The 20,052-nt window shown below is 42.9% G+C and overlaps 1 protein-coding gene across 8 annotated transcripts in view; it reads left to right on the plus strand.

Moving 5' to 3' along the window:
* The first annotated feature begins 2,933 nt into the window (after positions 1-2,933).
* The window catches only part of TTC12 (tetratricopeptide repeat domain 12), a 51,081-nt gene continuing 33,962 nt past the window's right edge, over positions 2,934-20,052 (plus strand). For 2 of the 8 annotated variants that reach the window (XM_035264584.3, XM_035264588.3), the window contains exons 1-7: positions 2,934-3,404; positions 4,539-4,611; positions 11,501-11,664; positions 12,196-12,217; positions 12,820-12,897; positions 13,751-13,872; positions 18,134-18,193. In XM_035264584.3, coding sequence (XP_035120475.3) covers positions 3,330-3,404; positions 4,539-4,611; positions 11,501-11,664; positions 12,196-12,217; positions 12,820-12,897; positions 13,751-13,872; positions 18,134-18,193 — 594 coding nt within the window. In that variant the 5' untranslated portion in view covers positions 2,934-3,329. Of the gene's footprint in view, positions 3,481-4,538; positions 4,612-7,882; positions 8,140-11,500; positions 11,665-12,195; positions 12,218-12,819; positions 12,898-13,750; positions 13,873-18,133; positions 18,194-20,052 lie in introns of all 8 variants that reach the window. The other 6 variants (XM_078339473.1, XM_009006815.5, XM_002754420.6 and 3 more) reach the window with 6 other exon arrangements.

The following is a 20,052-nucleotide window of genomic DNA, read 5'->3' on the forward strand; positions in this document are numbered from 1 at the left end:
TCCATATCAGTTAACATTAGGTTTGGCTGGGAGTGACAGAAAACCCTAGACAGCAGAATCTCCAATAAAAGTCTCTATATTTCCAGCAACTGAAGTATCTCTTCTTGGCATTCAATGTCTCACTCATATATGAAGTTGGGCAGACCAAAGCCCATGAGGCATCTCGTGATCTCAGGACCCAGTCTCCTTCTAGTTCTTGGCTTCCCATTCTCAATACAATGCTTCTACATCATGGTTCAAAATGGCTGACTCAGCTCCAGCCACTGGGTCTCCATTCCAATCAGCACAAAAGAGAAAAGGCAAAAAGAAGAGCATCCTTTTGGGGACATTTCTCAGAAGTAGCACCACCGCCTCTGCTTATGTCTAATTGGTCAGAAGGTGGTCATGTATTACACAAGGAAAGCTGGGAAACAGTATATTCTAGAGGAGAACAAATATTATGGGACAATTATCAATTTACTCCACATCTAAACTTGGATAACTCATAGGCATTTTGGACTGCATATCGCAAATCTGAACTCATCTTTTCTCCAAACGTGATTCTCTCATATTATCTGGCTCAGCCAATGGAGAACCTCAGTCTGGCTCAAGCTGGAAACCTAATGTCATTATTGATACTCTCCTGCTGTCAAGCCTCCCTCCAAAATACATCTCAAATTCATCTCTATTCCTACAGCCAATACCCACTATCAACAACCTCCTAACTTGTCTCCCAGTGTCCCTCTCACCTCTTTCCGGATCATTCTCTGCATTGCAACCAGAATGATCTTCTAAGAAAAAATAAAAATCCAAGCATGTCACTCTTCTGCTAAAACCCCTAGAAGGCTGTCCATGGTGCTTAGAATAAAGACCAGAAACCTTTACATGGCTCTCAAAGGCCTAGTGGGATCCGGCCCTTGCTTCATCTTGCACCGCTTGCCTTTTGCTCTCTATGCAGCAGGAAAACGTGGCCTTCTGCTGGTTCCTCCTCCATACCAGGCTCCTTCCTAACTGCTAATGCCATTCCCTCCTTTTCCACCTCTCTGTTTAACTGGCTAATGCCCACTCACCCCCTAAGTCTCTGCTTAAACATCACATTATCAGGGAAGACGTTCAGTGTTTGAGACTAGACTTTCATGGCAGCCTGTGCTACCTTTGCTCCTCACCCTTTACTTCTTATAGCGCTTATCACAGTGAGAATTTACATGATGATTTTGTTTATTGCCCCTTATTCCCCTTGGGTGGTAAGCTCCTTGAGTCTGGTGACTAGGTACCACTGGTGCTCTGCTGCATCCCAGCATTTAGTGAAATGTCTGTACTTTGCTACTCAGTGTGTCCACAGTCCACAGAGTAGTGTCCCCGCAGATCTCAGCCCCTATGCCTGTTGTTCTGGATTTAAACAAGATCCCCAGGCAATTTCTACACACAATCAAGGTTGGGAGGACCTGGTCTAACATATACTAATCATAGTAGCAGTAATAGTTAATGATACTAGGCATTGATAATGCTCCAGGCATTGCTCTAAGCACATTACCCGTATTAACTCATGTATCTCTCACAGAAACCTGATGGGATAGAGAATCATTTAACAACCCTATTTTACAGATGAGGAAACTAAGGCCCACAGAGATTACGTAACTTATTTGAGGTCACACATCTGGCAGTAGCAGTAGCAGATGTATAGAACCAACAGATTGCATCCCTGCTGTATATAACCGGCCAGTTTCGTTGAGACAGCAGCATGTGCAGCACAGAAACAGAACACAGGGCACCAAGTGACGGGGAGCAGAGATGGGCTAAGGAGGAGCCCTTCAAATCTATCTCCTGGTGGAGTGCTGGGCTGGGGTTTTTAAGGCGATCATCTAGGGCAATGAGCTAGAAAACTGGGGTTGTCCAGGTGGGGTATGGGGGATAAAAATACCAGGATGTGGAAGCTGCATTCTTTGTTGAGTCAACTTCTGGTCAGCTATAGCAGGAGACCCTCACACCACTTGGTGTCAGTGGGTCCTTCAGAACAGCCAACCTTAGTAATTTCACTGGTATGCGGGACCTGAAAGAATATTTCAGGCCGGGCGCGGTGGCTCAAGCCTGTAATCCCAGCACTTTGGGAGGCCGAGGCGGGTGGATCACGAGGTCAAGAGATCGAGACAACATGGTGAAACCCCGTCTCTACTAAAAATTACAAAAAATTAGCTGGGCATGGTGGCGCGTGCCTGTAATCCCAGCTACTCAGGAGGCTGAGGCAGGAGAATTGCCTGAACCCAGGGGGCGGAGGTTGCGGTGAGCCGAGATTGCGCCATTGCACTCCAGCCTGGGTAACAAGAGCGAAACTCCGACTCAAAAAAAAAAAAAAGAATATTTCAAGTGAAAAACGTAATGATTTATGTTCAAGTTGTTATCTGTAGAGCAGTTAAAGGAAACTGTAATCTTGTAACTAAGTCTACGTGATTCTGTGATAACAGACATCAAACAATTATGAAGAAGCAGGCCGGAGAGCAAGCTGGCCTCGTGGTTCATGCTGAATGTGCTGCAAACGGGGCTGATTTTATTTCTCCCCTTCCCTACTTCCCTTATTAATTTTATAAAATTTGTAAGGATGGTTTCAGTAGTGTTAGTTATAAAAGAGAAGGACTATGACTCCCCAGTACCTAGCACAATAGAAGGTTCATGGTAGGTGCTTAAAGACATTTTAATAAATGCTGATAAGTGAAGATATGAGATTTGAACCCAGCAAAATGGCTCCAGAGCCCCAGCTCTTAACCACTTAGCTTGTGATGAACAACCCCGACTTTGGCCTTGAACTTGGTGCGCTCGGGAACTAGAGCTCTAGGGTGGCGAATTCGATAGCGAGTCCACGCCCGCCCCCCGGTCCCGCCCCCCAACCTCTGACCCCGCCCTTGGTCCCGCCCCGGGCCCCAGGCACCAGGCCCGCCCTAGCCTAGGCGGATCACTGCGCCATTTCCTGTCCAAAGCTGGGCGCGTCAGGTCGGTGCAGAGGGGTACTCCGGGATTCCCCTGGAAGCTGGTCCTGGACTGGCCTTCAGAGCCGAGCAGAGGACGCTGCTTTGGGCCCCAGAGCCTGGGACGGTCTCGGCTGCGGTCTGGGACCTGCTTAGAGGGCCCGGGGCCTACGGACGCCGGGGAGCGGTTGCCGGGCAACAGTGCCGGCCGCCTGGCCTCCTTGCGCTCGGCAGGCAGCGGGCATCTGGGGCGGGCTGGGGCGCAGGTTCTCGCTGCCAGAGCCCTACGGAGTGAAATACCGAGCGCGGCGCCGCTTCGCCATCACCTGGCTCTGGGCCTCCTACACTAGCGTGGGTGGCACTGGCCAGGCAGTGAGGACTCTGAGATCCATGCCCTGGGAGACAGGGGTTGGCTTCTGCCCATGCACCCGCGCGCTGCCTTCTAACCCTCATATCTTTGGGCAGGTGGATTCACTGCACTGGGCCTCTGTTTCGTGGGAGTTGCAAAGATTTGAACTGGAAGAACTCTAGTGATCATTCAGTTAAGCTGCAACCCCACTCCCCGTTTTATATAGGGAGGGTGCTTCACCGTGAGCACTCTTCGCGTGCCTTTACCTCAGTCCCCAGAATAGTCCTCCAGGTTCCTCTTACCGTTCCCGTAGTTTGGGTGAGGACTCTGAGGCTCAGAGAGGTTGTGACTTTAGCCAGCATCACACAGCTTGTAACTGGTGGAGATGAGGAGACTGAGACTCGGATTAGATCACTCGCAGTTTGTTTGTGGCAGATCACGTGTTAAAAGCCTATTGCGCTACTATGAAACCTAGCTGTAAACCACAATCACCTGGAAAATGTTTAAAATATACATTCCAGGCTGGGCACTGTTCTGGGTTTACTGACCCAGAATCTCGGGCCAAGGCTGAGGATGCTGTATGTTTAACAAGCTTCCCGATGATTTTTATGATCTGTGGATGAGCCGTTGAGTACCCCTGGTTACACCACGGGGCCTTCTCGCACAAAAACAACTGCAAAATAATGTCTAAGGTACCTGGAGCAGAAGAGACTCGTGGTAACATCACGTTCTAATCCCTTCAGCCAGTTTGTAGCCTTTCTTCACTCTTCAGAAACAAGCCAAAGGCATATTTTAAACAAGGATGGACATTTAGATGCGAATTGTCCCATGCTTTGCTACCTGTCACACATCCACATCTAAGCTTCTGACCACACCAGCCTGTCGTGATCAGAGTCAGGCGTTAGTGTATTTCTCTGTCCTTGGCAATCTGTCAGCGGGTTTCCCCTCATCTCCATGCCAGGTCCCTAAATCGCAGGGGTTGATTTTGTCTTTGGAAGAACTATTTGCAGAGCTTTTTCTGCACTGGAAGGAGAGCTGGAAGCTTTCTGGAAGCATTGCCAAGAGTGTCTCTTGGCCTTAAACAGCAGTTGGAGTGAAATGGATCACCCTGCTGTTATTCACTGACGTTTATAAACAAAAGTGTCATACAAATAATCACTTGGCTCATAGTTTTGGAAGTCTAGTAAGCCTGACCATTCTGTTTAGTGCTTTATTATCATTAATTTCATCATTTATGCTGCATCCCTCAGGGATTCCGGTTCACAATGGATGCTGATCAAGAGAAAGATTTGCAGAAATTTCTTAAAAATGTGGATGAAATCAGTAAGTACTAGTAAATCATAAATTAATTTCTGCTTTAGAGAGGTGGAGTAGATAAAGAGAAATGATTAAGTTTCTGGGTGGCTTGACAGGTTTATAACTCTTGAGGAAAAAATGTAATTGAAATTAAACAGAAGGGGTATTGAGAAGCAAGTTACAGCCTCAGAGCAGTATTTTCTGGCTGTTAATTGGTATCAGAGAAACTGTTAATATTCTGACAGGAATTCAGGCTGATTGTTTTCTTCCGTATTGTGTATCCTTCTATGTGGAATCTGATCAAAAGGAGCTGCTGTTGCCCCATGCTGTTCCCTTCAAGGGTCAAGAGCCTCATTGATCAGTGTGAGACTCCTCCTGTTTTAGAGTAGAACCTTTCATTTTAGAGTTGCAGAGGTAAGATCAAATGGCTTTCCTTCAGGATCCATCAAATCACATGGAAGACTTATGATCGTCATTCCCTTCTCTCCCTGTAAATAAGAACGTCCTTTCCCAAGCTCAGGCAGGTGGGGTCTCAAAGAATATGTACTCTGATCCCACAGATCACATTCAAGGAATTCTAAACCTGCCAGTCCCTATTCAGGGAGTTTGTCTAAGGATAGAAACAGACAAATCAATGAGCAAACAGACCTTACATCATAGATACAAGCAATATGTTGAAATTGCTGCTTCTAACAGATTGTATGGGTTCAAGGAATAAAATAATTTTACAGCTAGTTTGGGTGGCTTTGTAAGTGATGCGTGTGTAATGCCTTGTGTGCCTCACGGGCCTGCTCATCCTGAATGCTGTTCCATGGAGCTCTGGCCTTGGCCCACCGCCACCTTTCTCTTCAGCTCGTCTAAACATGTGGCTTTACCTGCCACCTGTTTGCTCATGACCCCCACCTCCGTATGGACACTTAGCCTTCTTTTCTGAGCCTCTGCCTCTATGGTCACTGTCATACCTACTGTAGCCCACAAATACCTCAAACTTAAGTGTATCCAAAATTGAGGCATCATCTCTTTCCCCCTTGCCCTCTCCCTCCCAAATAAAACTGCTTCTCCTACCATCCCCTTCATCCTGGTCTCAGTTGGTGACACCTCCATCCAGAAATTTACAAGTCATCTGGGACTCCTCCCAACTCAAAACCCTGCATCCAGTTTGCCACCTACTTCGGTTGGAGAGCCATCCTCTCCATCCCTCCCTTTGTTCTGTTTCCTCTCACCCAGACTATTTCAACAGCCCCCTGATTGTTTTTCCTCTCTCCAGGCTTATACTCCCCACAGAGTAATGTATCTAAAATGCAAATCTGACCCAGACACTTCTCTGCTTGGATTCCTTTTGCAGTCACAATAAATCCCAAGCTCTCATCAGGTCTTAAGTCCTCCCATGACCTTGTCCTTACCTCTCTCATCTCTCCCTACCTCACAATAGAGCAGCAATAAACTGCTGACAGTTTCCCACACATACTCTGCGTTTCACACTCTACACTGGGTCTTTGCCATTCCCACTGCCTCTTCATCTTTTTTTTTTAACCTGGCTAACTTTTACTCATACTCAAAGTTCATTCATGCATCATTTATACCAGCACTGTCCAATACAGCTTTCTGTGATGATGAAACTGCTCCATAATCCTCACTGTCCACTCTGATAGCTGCTAGCCACATATGATTATTGAGCATTTGAAATGTGGCTTATAACTCCACCCTGTGGTCTAGTGGTTAGGGTTCTGTGTGTTTATGGCTGCAGCCCAGGTTCGAAATGTGGTTGATTTTAATTAAACTTATATAGCCACATGTATATAGATTCTGTACATTTACTTCTTGGGTTCTTGCTATGTGTTGAGTGTTGATAGGCCCTAGAGATCACAGTAAAAGAATGACCTCTTTTCATGGTATCAGTAGTCCAGTGGAGAAAACAGATATTCAGCAGTAAATTCAAGTGTGCTATGTGAGACGCAAAATTATAAAGCGTAGGAATCTAACCCAGCTTAGGGAGTCGTGTTAGTCTGCTGGAGCTGCTGTAACAAAATAGGGTGGGTGGCTTAAATGAGCAAACTTTATTTTCTGAGAGTTCTGGAGTTAAGAAATCTAAGACCAGGGTGTCAGCAGGTTTGGTCTCTTCTGAGCCTCTCTCCTTGGCTTGCAGATGGGTGCCTTCCCACCGTGCCTTCACGTGGTCATCTCTGTGTGTGCATGGCTTTGGTGTTTCTCTGCTTATAGGGACAGTAGTCATATTGGATTAGGGCACTAATTACTTCTTTAAAGGTGCCACCTACAAATACACTCATAGCAGGAGTTATAGCTTCAACCTGTGAATTTTGGGGGGATGCAATTTAGTCCATAACAGAAATCAAATAAGGTTTTCCTGCAGAAGTGAGATTTAGGCAAAATGTGAAGAGTGAGTAGGGGTTGGTCATTGGGGAGATGATAGGGGAGTATTCTGTGTGAGAAGTAAGAAGGCAGGAAACCTAGGAGTTAAGAAAGAGTGTGGTACTTCTGAGGAACCGAAAGAAAGCAAGCCCCTTGTGGCTGTAAAGAAGAGCTCAGGGGAGAAGAGTCCCATCTGAATATGGAGAGGCCAGATTAGGAGAGACCTTGGAAACCACAGTAAAATTCATTCCAGCTAATCAATGTAGCAGCTCTCCCCTCAAAGAAATGGAACATAACTCTCTACCCCTTAAATGGGAGATACATTTGGTGACTTGCTTCCAAAGAGTAAAGTATGGAAAGGGAGGGAAGAAAGTAACTTTACAATGGAAAAGGCTGACAAACACAACCTCAGACAGATGATCAAGGTTAACCTCATGATAAATCACGCTGATGGCATGCATCCTTGATATGCCGTGATGTGCCGTGGTCTTCTTCCCAAAACCCTGTAACCCCAGTCTAACCGTGAGAAGAATACTTGATAAACCCAAAATTGAAAGGTGTTCTGTGAAATACCTGACCAGTACTACTCAAAACTGTCAAGGTCATCAAAATAAGGAAAGGGTGAGAAATTGTCACAGAGAAGCCTAAGGAGACATGACTAAATGTCATATAGTATTCTGGGTGGGCCTAAAAGAGAAAAAGGACATTAGGGAGAAAAACAATGAAATTAGAATGAAGTGTGGAGTTGAGTTAATAAAAAAAAAAAGTTAATTAAAAGACATGAAAGAAGAGCTAAATAAATAGAGACATATTTAATCATAGACTCATTCGGTAAAGATGTCAATTTTAAAAATATTCTATACAGTAAATACAATTTAGATCAAACTCCCAAAGTAGTATACACTAAAATTCAGCATGCTGATTGCAGATTACGTGCAAAGCAGAGGACCAAGATGAGCCAAGAAGGGAAAAAATAAGCAGGACAACTCTTCCTACCCGACGTTCAAGATTTATTATAAAGCCATAGTAATCAATGCATGGAAGTTTTGGTGCTGGAAAAGACAATCGGGAAAGGAATAAAGAGCCTGGAGTAGATTCACATGCCTAACAGGGATGACGAGACACATGGCTGGCAGGGACTCCTCAACAAATGATGCTCCTGCCCTACCCAATAGTCAACCCCAGGTGAATTAAATACCTGAATGAGAAAAAAAAAAACTTTAAAACTTTTATAAGTCACCATAAGAGTATATTTATACTGACACAAAGGCATAAATTGTAAGGGAAAAGATCAGTATATTTAGCACATTAGAATTAAAGAGAAAATATCTTCAACAAAATATTCCATAAAAGCAAATAAAAAGACAAAGCATACCCAAGGGAAAGATGTTTGGAAATACCTGTGACCAGTCCAGAATATACAACTGATAGGGATAGGAGAGAGGGGAATAGTGGATAAGAGAGGGTGGTTCCCTGACAAAGACCCCACCCTCAACTTGGAGATCTGCAGCCCTAAGTGGGAATGGGCATTTCTGGTTTTGTGCCCAAAAAGTTGCCTTTTGGTCCATCATGCTCCCCTATCCTGTGCCCATATAAACCCTGAACCCTAGGCTCCAGAAGCAAATGGGCAGGTGAGGAAAAGAGGATACAAGCAGACAAATGGTGGAACAACACAGCAGAGAAAAGAGGAGGAATGTCTGAACGCTGAGAGGAGTTTGGCTGGGAGCAGTCAGAGGGAAGTTTGGCCACTGGATGGCCAGGCTCCAGGGGAAGATCATCTTTCTACTCCATCCCCCCTTCCAGCTCCCCATCCACCCCAATGAAAGCCACCTCCATCAGTCAATAAAACCCTACATTCATCCTTCAAGTCTGTATATGACCTAATTCTTCCAGGGATATTAGGCAAGAGCTCAGGATACAGAAAGCTGTCACTTCCTTCTGCCCTTTTGAAAAGGCAGAGGAGTCCATTGAGCTGGTTAACCCTCAAGCCATCCACAGATACAGGGCTCAGAGGGCACCACTGTAACACATGTCCAGTTAGGCTCCTGCACTTGTCTATCTGCATTCTCCTCCTCTCCTCAGGGGTTTGAGCAGCAACGATGCCTGACCAGGCAAGCCACACCCCTGTCGCACATCCTTTGAGGAAGATCAGGGAACTCTCCCGTTTCACAATCTAATCAGCCAGGCATAGTGATGTGTGCCTGTAGTCCTAGCTACTCAGGAGGCTGAAGCAGGAGGATCACTTGAGCCCAGGAGTTCAAATCCAGCCTGGATAACATAGCAAGACTACCTCTTAAAAGAATTTTTTTTAAAAAAAGAAATTAGTTAACTAATAAGAAAGAGAGAAGTGACCCAATAGAAAATTGGCCAAGGATAGGAGTAGGCTCTTCATAGAAATCCAAATAAGCTGCAGACCAATAAGAAGATGCTCAATTCCAGTCATATTTAGCAAAATGCAAATTCTAACATTGATGAGATGCCATTCCCATCCATTATATTGACAGCAATTAAAAAGTTTAACCTAGCAAGTGATGACAAGAATGTAGAAGAATGGGAACTCCCTCTTGTACACATTTGTAGGAGTAAAGATTGGTACAGCCATATCCTGAAGAATATGTAACATATGTGCACAAGGAAATATGTATGTACAGGTAATCAATTCAGCACTGTTTACTGTAGAAAAAACTAAAATGAAAAACCACCAGGCTATCAGTAAAAGAATGGATTAATTGTGGTATATATAATGGTTTCAATGAATCAACTGGAACCATATGTGTCAAGAACAAATTTCTAAGGCATCTTAACAGAAAAAAGTAAGTTGCAAAAGAATGGCACGTTTTATACAACCATTTTAAAAAATTGTTTAAATGTTACATACAAAAGTATTCTGATAGATTGCAAGAATGATTACAAATTCCTTTCTTCCCATCAAGAGTGGAGGCTATTTTTCTGCCCCTTGAATTTGGGTTGGCCGTGTGCCTTGCTTTGGCCAAAAGGATATTTGCAACCATGACACAGGCAGAGGCTTGAAAAGTGTGTGTGAACTGGGGCTTGCACTCATGCCACTCATATAAGACACCTCCCCTGGTTGCTCACATTCCTCAAGCCAAAAGCCAGGGGACTTTCCAAAGCAGAGCCGCTTAGATGACTGACAGTTGACCGTGGATGTATGTGTGAGTCCAGCTGAAACCAGAACTGGCCAGCTGATTCCAGCTCAGATCGTTGACTCGGAGAATTGTAAACTCGGCCACAAAAGTCGTGGTTTGTTTCAAACCACTAAGTTTCGATGTGGTATGTGACGCAGCAAAATCTAAATGACACAAATACCAAGCGTTAAAACATTCTGGGAAAAGACACTATTAACTACAAATGGTGTGGAAACAAAAAGGTTGTATTCTTTTCTGTATGTTTGAAATATTTTACAATTAAAAATTTTCAAATTTCCTTGAGGAGTCAGTGGGAAATGAAGGAATTGTAACAGGAAAATATCTTTAAGAAGTTTCGCTGTGAACGGGAAGAGACAGAGCATTATGAGAGATTTAAAGTACACAAATACATTTAGGAAGAAGCTGATCGAATGGAATAGGTTGAAAATACTGCGCAATAGGACTATTAATTGGCAACATTCCTGATTATGCAAAATAGGATCATGGAATCCTAAGCCCAGGATGAGGGACTCACCTCCCAGAAGAATGGGCTCCTTTTCCTGCTAGGAAGGAAGGATGGATGTAGGTATACGCAGTTTTGTAGTTTCAATGGCAGGAAGTTGATGGCATCTCTTTCCTCTCTGAATTGATAAGTAAGGTCATCCTTTTTGAGATGGTCAGGTTTAGATTGCAAACTGTAAAAAGTCATTGGGGGAGTGATAGGATGTCTTGCCTAGGATGACTGGGCATCACTGAAGGTCCAGTTGAGTTTGGACTAATGCCCCAGGCATCTATCAGTCTCCATCAGTACTTTATATCCCTAATACAGACTGAGAGAAGTAGGTAATTGGAATCATGTAGAACTGGAATTTTGTCTGTTAGGTGGGATAGTGGGGCAAGGGAGTTGAGCTTGTGGGCAGGATGGCTGCTGAGTGATTGACCGTGGAATCTAAGCTGGATAGGCAGTAAAGTGAAGTCAGGTGAGGATAGGGTTAAGGGCTGTTGTTTTGTGATTTTGGAGCTGCCTGTACTTACATGTTTGTTACCTACACAAGTTCATAAACTCTTCAAAAACGGATCTTATTTATTCATCATTGTTATCTATAGCATTCAGCATAGTAGCTAACTCATAATGAACTCTCCATAAATTATTGTTGAATTGAATAATGGCTTAAAACCCTGTTCCTTAAAACTAATAGTTACACTTGCCTGCAACTTATTCTAGGCAAAAAAAAAACGTTAATTTTTTCTCATTGGTTTTGCTTGCCCTATTTTGCTTTCTATTGCTTTATATATTTTTCTTCAAGCTCTTTCCCATATATTTTTTGCACCATTCTTTCTAGTGAATAGAATTTTTTGAATATCTTGTTTGATTGAGTCATGTCCAATTTCTTCTCTAGCCAATTTAATTCAGGAGATGAATTCTGATGACCCAGGTGTGCAACAGAAAGCTGTCCTGGAGACAGAAAAGAGACTACTGCTCATGGAGGAAGACCAGGAGGAGGATGGCTGCAGGATCACCTTGAACAAGACTCTGATCAGTCCTCCACAAACTACTGTGAAGGTTTCCTTTTCTATTCAGAAGTTATATAAGTACATATAGTGAGAAGACCCACACCAAGGCAGTAGTTTAATCTCAAACTGTCCAGTGAGGCTGAAATGGTCTTCTGTTTCTTAGATTCCCTAGATTTATCTTTTATAAGAAAGTATAAAATTTAATTTTTTTTCCCCCTTGGTCTTTCTGGGTTATCTTTAAACAACCCTTTGGGTCTATTTTAATGGAAACTTGGCCTCTCCACCACCTGAGCTTGTGTGATATATTTAAGCTGTACTTTTAAGGTAATGTATTCTAACTCATTTTCAACTCCTAAGCCACAGCTGAGGTCCCTTGACCTGGGCAGCCTCATTCCATAGCAGTTGTGCCCATCATCAGATCTTCTGATTTAAGTAAGCCCCTTTCATTCTGAGCCCTTCAGTTTTGATGGTTAAAGGAAATGTTGGCAACTGATTTGCCTTCTTGGTTTATATACATATAAATCAGAGAGTAGTTTTTGAAATTTGTTTCTTTGTTTTTATGGAAATCCACATCCTACAGAGCGCAGAAGAAATAAACTCAGGTAAGGACAGCATCTCTCCTCCCATTCTTATTCTTCGTATAGGATCGGTTTTGATTGATTGTAGCTCCCAGACCCTTACATTATTGTTTCTGGGCTTATAAACAACCTGGGAACAAAAACTTACTGATCATCCCGTTATGTTACTAGTGGTCAGAGGGACCTGCCCTGACAGTTTTTTTCTCTATTTTCTCTTGGTCAACCTTTTGTAATCTCAATTTGGTTATTCCGTATCGTCCGATTTACTCTTAGCTGCTCAGGCGATCCAGATAGTTTCTCTGTTGCTCAGCTCAAAAGCTCATTATGCTAAACGGAACAAAAAAAAAATCTCTCTTCAAATAAAAACTCTTTTAAAAGACATAATTCAAATTTGAAGCACAATCATAGCCATCATGTATAATAATACATCACACAGATTACCATTTAATGTCAAATTAAGAAAATGTCATTTTAGTTGCCTCAGAATTGTGTGTGTGTGCGCGTGTGTGTGCCTGTGTGCATATGTGTACGTGTGGCTCTAAAGTAACTCTTCAGAATTTGAGCTAAAGAACTGATTATAGTATTTGGATCTTTCTTTTTAATATCTGAAATTACCCTGCTGTCAGAGGCCTTCTTGGCATCTGTGGAGAAGGATGCAAAGGAACGAGCCAAGAGAAGGAGGGAAAACAAAGTCTTAGCAGACGGTAATTGCCATTCCTTACTTTTCAATGGCTGGGTTGATTTGTGCGAGAAAGAGCACACAAAAGCCTATGTGCTGACATGTGAGGACATCTAGATTCCAGTGGTGAGGTTCGTGATGAGCTTGAGGGAATGGGACCTGGCCAGAAGGAAACCATTGGTGTCTTTTCTTTGTTCCTGCTATAACAAGCAGGTGTAGGATATACCGACCTTCAGTGAGACCTGTTTCACTGCCTCCAGTGAAAATCCCTTTCTAAAGCATTCTTATGCACTTAGCAGAGCGAAGTGAATAGCACTAAACAGTGCCTAGAAAGTAGTGGGGGGTAGCAGCGTGGGGCCACTGGCTCGCCTACGGCATAGATGAGGTGGAAAAGAAAAAACAGATGTGAGAAAAGAGAGGAGAAATCAAGGAAAAGGAAGGGATGGGATCGTGTATGCTGGGGGGACATCCACCTAATAGAAGAATGCTTTCAACATTTATACCACCCAGGGCTGTGTGTGCTGCAGTTCTGAATGATTCCATATTTGTTGGGAAAATTAATTATTTGACTCTCTTTATAAGACCCTGAAGGTATAGATTTGGTCTCTGTGGCAAGCTTAGTGTGGTTCTGAGTCTCACTGTAGAAACATTTACTTTTTCTGAGAATCTACTTAGAAGATTTGGGTGGATTCAGAGAAAAAAAAAATACTTGAGGAAGCTGGTTCCGAAATAACTGCAGAGAGAAACAAGTGACAAGTACCTTTTGGATCAACAGCAACGAAGACCGTCAAAGTAGAATTGGAAAATCAGGGGAATAAAGTCTGAGAGATTTTCTGATGTGTGGTGAGAGCTCACCTGTGTGACTTCTATTCCCTTAGCCCTGAAAGAAAAGGGGAATGAAGCATTTGCTAAAGGCGATTACGAAACAGCCGTCCTGCGCTACAGTGAGGGTTTGGAGAAGCTGAAGGACATGAAAGTGCTGTACACCAACCGAGCCCAGGTCAGTGAGCCCAGGATGTGTCCATGGGGCTTTCTCGGGGAATAGTTGTCACTACACCTGGGAAAACAGACAAAGATGACACTAGATGTTGGACTGGGAAATGTTTATAAGAACTGGCTCTTGTTTTGAGTGAGGGGGGAGCTGACTTATACGTACCATTTACCAGTTTCCATGATGCAGATGTTCTCACCATGATCTAATTTGGAGTCACTGCGGGAGGACTTGGCAAGAGCTGCCCGTTATCAGCTCTCTCCACGGCATAAGTCAGCTCCATCATATCACTGGTGGTGACCATGCACTTGTTTCTGTGGATAAAGAAGAAAACTAGCGGAATGAAATGACCTGTGGGACCCTGAAATTCTGCTACCAGTAGATTTGTCCAGCCTCCTTTTTTGGTACTAGCCTTAATTCCTAGGGGATGCCCTTCTATTCGTTTCTCATCTGTTGCATCAATCTCTCTTTAAGATTCTTTGACAGGGGTAAAGTGGATAGCCAGTGGTCCTAGAGCCAATTTCTTGGAAATTTGGGGTTTCCAAATACTTTTATGCTTTAGTTTATGTCACAAATTAGCTCACTTTCCTGGAACACCAGTTAAAAACCACCCAGATGTACATTTACTACTTAATGAAGGGATAGGCTGATAGTTCTCAGCTGAAACACAACTAGCACTTGTGACCTTATCTTTGAAAAGTAGTTTAGTTTTTGTGTGGTAGAGTTCTCTGCTGGACAGGCCTGAAAAATCGGCAGACTGATGGACATGATTACCCCATGGTCAGAATATGTCAGCAGGACCTGTGTGAGGTGGACTTGACACCTCGTCATTTGCAAGAGGAAGAGGCTGCAGCAGAGTCCTCATCAGCTCCAATTTCCCTAACTCGAGATTAAGAATGTCTGGCTGTGGGATGTTGAGGAAGAATATTGGAAGCCAAAAACAGGACATTTGGAGGCTGAAAAGTCTGCAGAGTGACCGTGATTTAATGATAAATCCAAGCAGTATAACCTCATTAGTTTAGCAATTTGGATAAGTTAGACTAGAGTTGAAGTGTTATTTCAACTACCTCAATTTGTGGAGAAAACTTGTTATAAGGAAGTGAATCGGTGAAAAGATGCCCAGGAGTTGATTTAGCAGTACGTTGTGTCACCCTAACAGGATTATAAACTTTTTGAGGGCAAAAACTGCCATATACTTTTTTCCTCTAATGCTTTATATATAGCAGATGTTCAATAAATCCTTTTTTGGTTACATAACATTGGAAGCACAATAAGTCCAATTAAGGGAGTTAAGTTTCTGTTGATAATTCAGCAGCATCGTTTAAATGCAAGCAATTAATAGAATAATTATAGTTCCTTCTTATTTATCACCAAATTTGGTCTCTGAAAACATCTGCCTACTGATGCTTGTTCAGTTGTATTACTCTGAAGTTATTTGAAAGCAATAAAATTGAATTGCTTTAAAAACGTTATATAATTCAGACATATCTAAATCAGACTGTATATACCCCGATTCATCTAAATTAGTTACATTTTCACTGCACTCATTTTTAAGCAGCATTTTGATTAGTTCTGAAGAATCACATTAAGAATGAATGTGGGTAAATATAAAGAAATGTAATGAAAAGGTCCGAGGGAGTGATTCCTCACAGCTTTCCCAAGGAGAAAGCTTATGCAAAGACAAAGAAATGGAAAATGTGCTGCCTGGTGTTACGATCCGTTTGAATCACTGACTGTTTTTTAAATGCTTCCCCTGTATGCATGCAGTGTTAGAAAACACTTAGTAAGTTGAGTGTTGCTTGCTAGAGAGAAAACCTAACCTTTCATTGCCTTGTCTTTCCCCTGGAGTTAATGTTATGATCAATAGATTGCCAGTGTAATTTAGATAAATCCGGAGTTTAATTGCTATTTGGAAAAAGTAGCTCTTTTTCAAAATGTGCAAAGAGATTAAGGAAGTTATAGGGTGTTTAATCCAAGCCTTAAGAGAGAAAGAAGAAAAAATGTAAAAAGGTGTGTAGGGTATTGTTGCAACCCATAAAGACTTCTTCAGAGTCTGCATGTGTCCTGAATAATAGTGCCATGAAATCATGGCTACAGCTGTCTAGAATGATGCCAGCTTCCTCCTCACATCCCCTAATTTTCAAATTAAACGTGAGGCCCTGGAGAAAAGGATGATGCTTTGTGGAACAGACAGCTCAAAGACTCGTCTTCTCCAATTACTATAGAACCTAAGTTAATGAAAGAACCACTCGCAGCTTCCTTGCTATGAGAGCCAAGAGCCGCATGATTTCAATTCATTTGCTGTCTGTTGCCAGCTCCTTCCTCACTCGGGTTGGATACTTGGATTCCCTGCGAGTTGCAGCACTGACTCCACAATTTGGCTTGTCCATGTAAATATCTCGTCAGGTTCGTTGTTAAGAGTGGTTGCAGTGCCCTGGTGCAGTTTTGGTCATGGGCAATCCTACATGTAGTACTGGCTTTATTGTTGGTGACTGATGGAACCCTGGCAAAGCCACCGCTCCTGGTGCTTGGCTACCCTTTCATACAAATGGGATGATTGGTGCTGCCTCTCAGGGAGCTTTGCAGAAGAAGAGTGCTTCACATCTTCTTAGTGCAACTTGGTAAGACTTTACTGACCACTTACTGTGTTCGGTAATTAATGGAGAGGTCATAGTAGCCATTGTGCTTGTTTGTAGTCTTTCATTTGTTTATATTCCTCTAGTTCTTGGAAACATTGAACTAAGTTTTCGGTCAATTTAGTTTGAATGGATCATGGAATTCTGAGCCAATTCTTGATTTCCAAGATTTTCCCCACTTCTAAGGGGACTGTAAAAGAGCGCCCCGGGCATTTGATACTGAGGGCTCGTGGTGACGCTCTGACTCTCATATGTTACTCTACTTCTTGCATTTTTTTTTCTGCTCTGCTCAGGACAGAGGCAGTGCTTTATCATTTTTTGATAACAGCATTAATGAGATATAATTCACATCCTGTACAGTGCACCCATTTATGGCACACAATTTAATTGGTTTTTAGTATAATCACAGAGTTGTGCAACCATCACAATCAATTTTTGAACATTTCGTCATCATCCCAAAAAGAAACTCTGTCCTATGCTGCCAGCTCCCTAATCCTCCCGTTACCACTCCCATCCCGAGACAATCGCCAGTCTACTTTCTGTCTCCATATATTTGCCTGTTCTGGATATTTCATATAAATGAAGTCATAATTTGTACTTTGGTGAACGGCTTCTTTCATTTAGCATAATGTTTTTAAGATTCATCCATGTCTTAGTATCTGTCAATTCTTCATTTCTTTTATTGCTGAATAATTCTCCATTGTACCGATATGCCATATTTTGTGTATCCCTTCATCTCTGATGGACATTTGGATTGTTGCCTTTTGACTATCATGAATAATTCTGCTATGAACATTCACGTGCAGGCATTTGTATGGATCCATATTTATATTCATCTTGAATATAAATGTACCGGAATAAAAGTACTGGGTCATATGGTAACATATTTAACCTTCCGAAGAACTTCCAGACTGTCTTCCAGAGGGGCTGTGCCATTTTACCTTCCCACCAGCAGTGTATGAGGGCTCGAATTATCTGTCTTTTTGATTCCCTTTATCACTTGGTGTTTTTCTGGAACATTCACAGCAGGGTGGACTCCAGATACACTTCTTCCTTCATGGATGTGGTTAGTGAGCTGGGTATTTTCTTTGTGTCCCTCTAGACCCTTCCCTGCCCTGCTCTGTGCCCTGGAGGGCTGACCTGTGTGGATTGGCTCCTTGGCTTCCCAGCCCTTTAGCTTTCATTTGCATTCAGCTAATAAACTAAGAAAGAAGGAGGGACCGCAAGATTGGGGTATTTATTCTCCTGGACTTTGGCTCTGGTGAAGGCCTCAGCTCATGTCAGGCAGTTCTTTTCTCAGAGCTCTCCTCTCCCATTTTGTTCATTGCTCCCTCCTTCTGCCCCTTCAGTAATAGCCCTGGTAATGGCTGTCCACCATTGCTAGCCCTGGGATTCTGTAGCATCCCTCGTCAGGTTCCCTATGCCCTGTCTTCACCGTGGAAGAGGTCCCTGTATTAAACTCTCCTGAGTTGCCTAGTGCCAGTGTGCCATCTGTTTCCTGCCAGGACTATGACTGACCCAGATAGGGAATAGTTCATCACTGACATTCTACTTTTCAAATGCTCTTTCTTTGTGAACTGAAAACTGCCCGATGCAGAGTTGTGTGTGAATATCAGCTGTTGGTGTCATTACAGGCTTATATGAAACTTGAGGACTATGAGAAGGCACTGGTGGATTGTGAATGGGCTCTCAAGGTAAGAGAGTATTTCTTTTCCCACACGATGGTGTTGGGCTGAAGTAGATAGAAGGTAGCTGCCAGTGTATCAAGGTAGCAAAGAGTATAGTCTCTGCAGTCGGAGCTTCAGTTTCCTCATCTATAGAATAGGATGGAATAGAATTGTTAGGAGAGTCATAACAATGCACAAAAAGTGCCTAGTTCCTAGAAAGCACTCCAGGGAGCTGCTGCTATTGAACTTTCAAGGTCTTATGTTACAGCAGCTCCTTCTTTACTATTGCATTATCAGATGCATTGTTCTACGTGATGGTGGAAATGCCTCCTCTCTTCTAGAGCCAGCCATTGGAGCTTGTTTCTGCAATGCTGTTCTTCCTCATTAGTTTGTGCTTTTTCCCTCCGGCCCTAATAATTTGGAAATACAACATCCTCTCTTTGTAGAGGAATAATCAGAAGAAAGAATTCCTACGATTTGACTTTAGTCAGGCCTCAGGCAGACAAAATTATTCTATACATGGCATTTCCTCTGAAATCTGCCGAAATAGATGATCAAAGATGCATAGAAGTAAAGACTGTTGATGGAAATGTTAGGAGTTACTAAAAGGAAAATAACACAATCACTTTTTAGGGACATGACCAAATATCTAAGTAACCCTTAATCCACATTCCCCTAAATGACTCTGTCACAGGGGGTTTTAACTAAGTAACCAAAACTAGTGCTTCTCAGACTTCTGCACCAAAGTGCTGCTCACAGCACAGGAGAATGAACATGAGCCCCTCGAGAGGGTCTGGAAGTAGACAGCATGAAATTTCTTTTAAGATGTGTGTTTTATCTTAAAAAAAAGAAAAAACCCCTTGTTAATTTTGCACAGCACTTCATAAAAGTTATCTTTTTTTATATATAATAGTATTATTTTCAATACCTTAGAATCAAGTAAAGTTGAGGTAGCAGGGCAATGTGCCAGGTTTATTCTTTGGCTTCAGTTCTTGGTCACAGCACACCAGACCTAGCCTAGTGAGCATGGCCCAAAACAAGAGGACACTTTATCCTAGCAGCATACTGGCCATGTCTACTTTATTTCTTATTGAGAGGGTAAGCAAAGGAAAACAGGGCTGAATGAGAAAGTCACCTCTCCTTATAATCATACATAAAACACTGACATCTGGAGTGTCTGATTCCTTTATCCCTTAGAGGATACAATGTGTGGCAAATCTTCTCCCATTGCATGGGTATGGTCTCTAAGTTCAAAGAGTCGCCCAAAGCTGGTGACATCAGGCTCCTCACAGATCCACCAACCTGCTTTGTCACCTTGCTTGATAATGACTCCTTCTTCTATGATAATTCTGCAGGAGAAGAGAGAGGCAAGAATGTTTTCCTTGTTTTTTCCAGCAATAACAGCAAGCAATATCATGTGCTGCATGCTCGCAAAATTCTATTCTATTCTGTTCAGTATCACTGTTTTCTCTATTTTTCTAACAAGGAAGCCAAGCCTCAGTGATTGAATAAGTAATTGGCGCGGGATCATGAAGCTAGTGTCTGTCTAACTCTAAGCCCATGCTCTTAAACATCTACAGAGGGCCTCTCCACTGCAGCCTCAAACCCCACAATCCCTGGGTGTGGAGCTGATTCTCTTCTGTGGAATAAACACGATCTCCTCGCAGGTTCTCCAAGAGTATCTCTTCTGATCTGAAAAACGCCAAAGGGGCAGGCATACCATCATGCTGATTCAGGATAATTGAAGTACAATGTAATTAACGGTAAAACCGAGGCCAAGCAGACCCAATGGAGCTGACATTAAAAAACGCTGACACTCAGCAGCCAATCTTGTTGAATGCCCAGCGAGGCTCCTAGTTGAAGAGGTTTGGGTAAACACTTGGAGA

This window comes from Callithrix jacchus, chromosome 10 (assembly GCF_049354715.1).
Source record: "Callithrix jacchus isolate 240 chromosome 10, calJac240_pri, whole genome shotgun sequence".
Taxonomy (NCBI): Eukaryota; Metazoa; Chordata; class Mammalia; order Primates; family Cebidae; genus Callithrix; species Callithrix jacchus.